Source organism: Cygnus atratus, chromosome 4, assembly GCF_013377495.2.
Source record: "Cygnus atratus isolate AKBS03 ecotype Queensland, Australia chromosome 4, CAtr_DNAZoo_HiC_assembly, whole genome shotgun sequence".
Lineage (NCBI taxonomy): Eukaryota > Metazoa > Chordata > Aves > Anseriformes > Anatidae > Cygnus > Cygnus atratus.
Window position 1 is genome coordinate 28,154,455 of NC_066365.1, and position 5,779 is coordinate 28,160,233.

Below are 5,779 nucleotides of genomic sequence, written 5' to 3' on the forward strand. Positions count from 1 at the left end.
ACAAAGTCGAGGGCAAGTCCTACTCAGCTGAAAACAAGGTCCTTTGAAGCTCTGCTCCCACTGAGGTTAATGACAACACAATAATGTGCTGTGGCAGCACCACTAGCCACTTAATTCTACTGTGCAAGACACATAGCACTTGGAAATTTATTTATAGTATATGACCTGTAAAGGAAGAAATCGCTGCTACGCTTCAGACTAATTCTGGACTCTTTTTGTCCTGAAATACGGTCCTTTACTTTAATTTATAAGAACATTTAGATTTCAAGACCCAGCACTCTGAACTAATTAAAAATCTTGCTTGCTTTAGACATAGAGACAATGCAGTCTAGATTCTACTGTAATCTTACGGTACTCTGTCATGTCATTACATTAAACAGTAGTTATTTTAAAATAAGTTCTTTTTATACAGCTTGTATCAGAATTTAGTACTTCTAGAAAGATAGAAAATGTGAGAAAAATGCTTACAATAAATAAGTACTATTTATCAGAAATTGGGTAAGAAAAGGTTTTACACACTGATCCCATATGAATTTACGGTGAAACTAGACAAACTTTCAATTTTCTTTAGAAGCATCACCTTTGACGTCTGAAGAATGTTGTAGTTTATTTAAAATGAGACATCGTTATTTGAAGTGCATAATTTTTTTACAAAATATACAATCAATTATCTGGTTTATAAACATATCTATCAAATATCACCATCAATGTCTGTTTCAAAGAAAATGTTATCAGCATGTCTAAAAAGAACAGGTGTTTAAGATAATTTTGTAGAGACTGACGTCGGGCTTCTTAGGACACTTTGGTACTTTTATTTATTTTTACATTTGTAAAGGAACATGCATATATAGCCCTCTGATAGATACTTTTTTATGACTTCAAAGTTAATTGAATAATTATGCTTATATAAAAAATCCAGAGCCACACTATATCCATATACTCATTTTTAAGACATAACTGTTAAATAGTTACTCTCGAGATTTCTTGCTTTTCCATAGTCTTTGCCTTTATTTCTAAACAGAGATAGCCGTGGATACAAATGAATGGTAAGTTAAATAGCTAATTTTGATTTTCCAAAAATCCAGAAGAGGGTGATTATAAACTCTTTTTTTTTTTTTAATATAAAAATAGATTTGAAACTGTCATGTTTTGCAAGTTTGAATCTGATTATGGTTTCAAATTCTTAGAGATGAAGGGTTACATGTGGACACTGATTGGAAAGTCTCAGCTACCTGATTTTCAAGGTTGCTGAAACTTTCACTTATTAGAAATTGTTTTATGAGACAGAACTCTAATACTGAATTTAAATCATTACACTGCTAGTTTTCGCTCATCTTTATAACAATTCCCTCTATTTACAAAACTTTTGACATTTAGACTTAAAAAAAAATCTGGGTATGACTTCGTTTTGCTTTATATGTAGTTTGCAATTTCTGTTGATATAAAAAGTTGTCAACAGTTTATTTTTAAAAACAAAAAGAAAAATAAAAGCTAAGTGTATTCTTGACCTCTCTTGCTGAAAAGAACAGCCTGTTTTTCTGCTTTAAGTTCTCATTCATTGTAGTGTTATGTTCCAAGTGTTCCATTCATTTTAATTACAGGAATAACGTACTACAGAACACTGGGGTTGACCAGACAAAGGTTTCTTTTCAATGGTCTATTTTTATGCTCTATTTATAATACTGTCATGGGTATTTTAGGAAAACTACTATGAAGCAAATAGATCTGCATTAACTGAATTTTCAAATCTGTTTTAGCTCTCTGGTCTGATGGACCAGTTTAAGAAAACAAATGATAGGCTTTGCAGTAACAGCTCATTAGACAGAAGGATGGGCTTGACCTTAAGGCCTGACGTGGGAGATTTGAGTTATCAGTTTTGCAGTAGGTTTTGCATGACCCTTGGCTAATCTCTTATCTCAGTGTGCTTCAATTCTCTATCTACAGAATGACGGATAATACTCCCTTTACCTTCTTATATCTTCAACTCTTCACTGGGGTATTGCTTGCTATACATGAAGCTGGTAGGACCAGAAGCATGGTGCTGACTTTGATACTATTACAGTAGCACATACTACATTACTATTACGATAAATCCATAAAGATGAAATGTTAGGTGTTAAAACATATATATTTATCATTAATATATGAAATTATTAACTAAAAATGGACTTTCGCAGTTCTTTAAGTCTGACATCGCATTAAATATTGCCTTGCATACACAGCCTGAGTTGGACATGGTCAACAGCACGTCCAAATTCTCTCAGTCTTAACAGTACAGACCATGAAGAACCCCCCTTGGACAGAGCCTTCTTAACATCATGGGAAATCCATTTCAGGTATCAGATGTTTGATTTGGTCTTTAACTTCCACCGATCATTATGAGATTCAAAGAATTTGTATGAAATGTTTCAACCAGGTAAGTTTCATGTACATCTTCCCATCACCACCATTTCTCCCTCCCCCCACTTCTAGGATGTGAGTCATGGGCATTTGTTCCAGGTCTTGCAGAATGTGACATACAGGACTGTTGAAAATGTTCATTTCAGATGGACTGCCTCAAAACAGGGCTGTTGTGACTGTATCAGGTCAGCTGTTGTTGAGTTCTACTTACTTCTCTATCAGTTTAGTTGTTGCAGCTTCCACCTTCAAAACACTGAAAAGCCCATTATGAAATTGCTGGGAAAAAAAGAAAGTGAAAGAAATAGCTATTAATGAGAGATTTAGTAATCCAATATCTTATTCAAAATACAATATATTATTTATGAAATGCATGGCTGAAATCTGAGGAAATTCCTCTTAACTGGGAAACTTAAGCCAAAAGCTTTCATTTTTTTCCATCTTTTTGTCCCAATTTTTCTGTATGTAAATGATGAAAAATCAAGTTCAATCGCTTCATCACTTCAAATGTTGTGAAAAAGAGAGGCTGCTACGTTTCCAACTACCTGTTGAAATTCAGGATTAAGGGTCCACCCTGTTTGCATCTGCAAATAGCTTTATCCATATGTACAACTCCATCGAAATCAGTAAGATTACCTGAGTGAGTCAAGTTACCCAGGCATGTAAATATTTGCTGAATTAGCACTAAAACTGGAAGGGAATGTAAACGTAGATGGTAAATCCTGCTTAAGATAAAGGAGCTGAGCACCCACAATGCTGACTGGAGTTAACCGAGTTAGTTCAGGTGCCTGTCAGCCCCTACTCCCCAGTCAAGCTTTAGGGATTTCTAAACAACTTTATAAAACAGAATTCTGTTTTAACTAAATGCCTACAAAATATATTACGTATTAATAACTACACTGTTTTGCTTCATCATTGACTTTCGTTACAAGAAATCAGCTCCCTACATAAAAGGAGACAACTATGAAAATAGCTTTTAGATTGATATTCTCTTGGGAAAACAATTCCAGTGTAAGTGCATATGTATCATACAACTAACGCAGTCTCAAAGTGCATTATATAACATTTCAGAGGACATTAGAAAAAATGTAAGTGTTCTCCAGGCAGACAATCCCCAGACTACTGACAGTTGAACTGCAAGAAGGGAGGTTAAATTACTTTTTAGAAACTGAAACAAGCCATTCAGAAGTCATTCAAGAAATCCCTGAACCTAAATTCCACTGTCCCTGTCATTCAGCTCATTTAGTTTCTGCATGCCAAGTGAATTTATCTGATTATCCATCTTTTTCGATTTATATTTAAACTGATGAGGGAATCTCATTTAATCTGCCTCTTGTTGAAATGAGCACAATGAGACAGGGCATTCAGTAGTAAAGCATCCTCTTCACACATCCCTCTCTACTTGTAGTTCTGCCACTCAGTCTGCAGCAAGACTGAGATTAAACCTAAGATATGATAAACTTTCTTGAGTCTCTGAAATTTGTCAGTTTAACATCCCATATGCACTTTCCATGTGTTTATAGGACAGCACTATACGGTAGAATGGTACCTTTTTGAATGGTTGTTTCGGGAGGGCTACAGGCTCTTTAACCAAGGCAGTTTCTGCATTGACAAAGATTCTTGGTGTAGCATTTTGTTAAAAGTTTGACTTCGGTCTCCTTTTCACTGTTAACTGCTTAGTAAATCGAAACATCTTGGCTCCACAGAGCACAGGTTGTGCCATCATTTATTTATGATGCTCTCGAGCCTGGGGCTACATTATTTTGATATATAAGGAGTTTACAAGATGCAAAACTATTGACTGCATGTTTTATTCATCCTTAAATTGCAAGAGCGCCTCGGTTTCCTTTTGATGCCTAGCCTATTTGCATATGTTACCTGTGTGCTTCTACAGGCACTTACTATTTGAATGTATATGCCCTCATCAGCTATAAAGCATTAATGTTTTGCACTTGTATAGCCTTTCATCCGAGGATCTCAAAGTCTTTCACTGACGAGAATTACAGTCCCCTTTGAAGTGGGTAAGTGCCACTACCTTCATGTTACTGGCAGCAGTCAGTGGCTAGAAAGCCCAGCCGCCTCCTGCTCCAGTCAGGGCTCTGCGCCTCCCTGGGTGCCGTTATGCCTCAGTTTACCTCACAGGCTCCAGTGCTCGCTCTGTGCCTCCCTCAGGCTCGCTCTGTGCCTCCCTGAGGGCTGTTTTGCCTCAGTTTACCTCACAGACCCGTGCTTGGTGCTGGGCTCAGGGCTTGCGAGGCCACGTCCCTGGCGGGGCTGGGCTCCCGCCAGCAGGTTTGGGCTAAGCGCACGTACCCCGCGCCTCGCCAAAGTCCTATTTTCGGCACAAATCCCTCGAGCCCGGAGACCAGACGAAACCAAGCCTGTGGTTTGGTTAGTAAAAACGCGCCCTGAAGCGTCTGGAAACGTAGGTGCAATTAGCAAACGCGCTTACTCTGCTGAACGCCGGCCACAACCCACACGGTTTCTCCATAGAAGTGCTGCGGGGGGGCCGGTGCCTGCACCCCGCCGGCGCCTGGCTGTGCTAGCGACCACACACGCCTTACCTTGCCCGAGCTCGGCCGGGGGGCTCAGGGGAAGGGCACCCGGGAGTGGAGCGGCATGCACCGCCGGTGGGAGCAGCCGTGCCGGTGGAGCTTCCTGCGCAGGGCCAGGTTGGCTGCGGGAGAAGGAGGCAGAGAGTCAGGTCCCCGGCTGCAAAAGGGGCGCCCCGTCCCGTCCTGTCCCGTCCCGTCCCACCGGCTGGGACCCGCTCCCTCACAGCCTCCTTATCGCCTCGGCTGTTTTCGGGGTGCCGGGCTCCTGGAGCGGGTTAGCAGCACCTGCCTCCCCGGCCGGCAAAAAGACGTGGGGGGACCGAGGGGAAGAGGAGCGAGAGGACGCGCCGAGGGGCTGCTTACCTGGCCTCTGGCCGGTGGCGGGCAGGAGGCTGGCCAGCAGGAGGACGACGAGGCACAGCAGCCTCTGGAGCCTCATCCCCGCAGCCCCGTGTGCCGGGGGGGTGCCGGTGGGGCGCCGGGCAGCGGAGGGCAGGGAGAGCAGCGCCCTGCGTCCGGCCGTCTTACATAGCGCAGGGCAGCCCGCTCCCCAGCCGGCTTAATGGCCACACGGGACGGCCGGTGCCTCCCTCTGCCTTGCCTCCCTCCTCTTCTTTTTTTCCTTTTTTTTTTTTTTTTTTTTTTTTCCTGTCACTCCCCCTTATTTTCCATAAGCAAACAATGCGGGGATGAAAAGCCCGTGTAAACACCAGCTCCCGTCAATGCGTTCGGGGCAAGGAGCCTCCCGAACAATGCCTCCGCTCCCCTTTAAATTCAACCCGGGCATGGAAAAAAAAAAAATATGCAAAACGAGACCCGCTCTGCCC

General features: G+C 42.0%; 1 protein-coding gene across 1 annotated transcript; it reads right to left on the minus strand.

Annotated features, from left to right (window-relative positions):
* Positions 1–589: 589 nt before the first annotated feature.
* APELA (apelin receptor early endogenous ligand) lies at positions 590–5,561 on the minus strand. Its single transcript, XM_035552866.2, has 3 exons — positions 5,316–5,561; positions 4,962–5,074; positions 590–2,676 (listed from the first exon to the last, which is right to left on the minus strand). The coding sequence occupies exons 1-2, from the start codon at positions 5,389–5,391 to the stop codon at positions 4,986–4,988; spliced, it is 165 nt and encodes a 54-aa protein (XP_035408759.1). The 5' UTR covers positions 5,392–5,561; the 3' UTR covers positions 590–2,676; positions 4,962–4,985.
* Between the last annotated feature and the right edge of the window lie 218 nt (positions 5,562–5,779).

Bases quoted from the DNA above. Each gene is read 5' to 3' on its own strand.
- APELA (XM_035552866.2), bottom strand. From the start codon at position 5,391: ATGAGGCTCCAGAGGCTGCTGTGCCTCGTCGTCCTCCTGCTGGCCAGC. The intron at 5,075-5,315 runs GTAAGCAGCCCC...CTTCTCCCGCAG, and splicing joins CGCCACCGGCCAGAGGCCAG to CCAACCTGGCCCTGCGCAGG.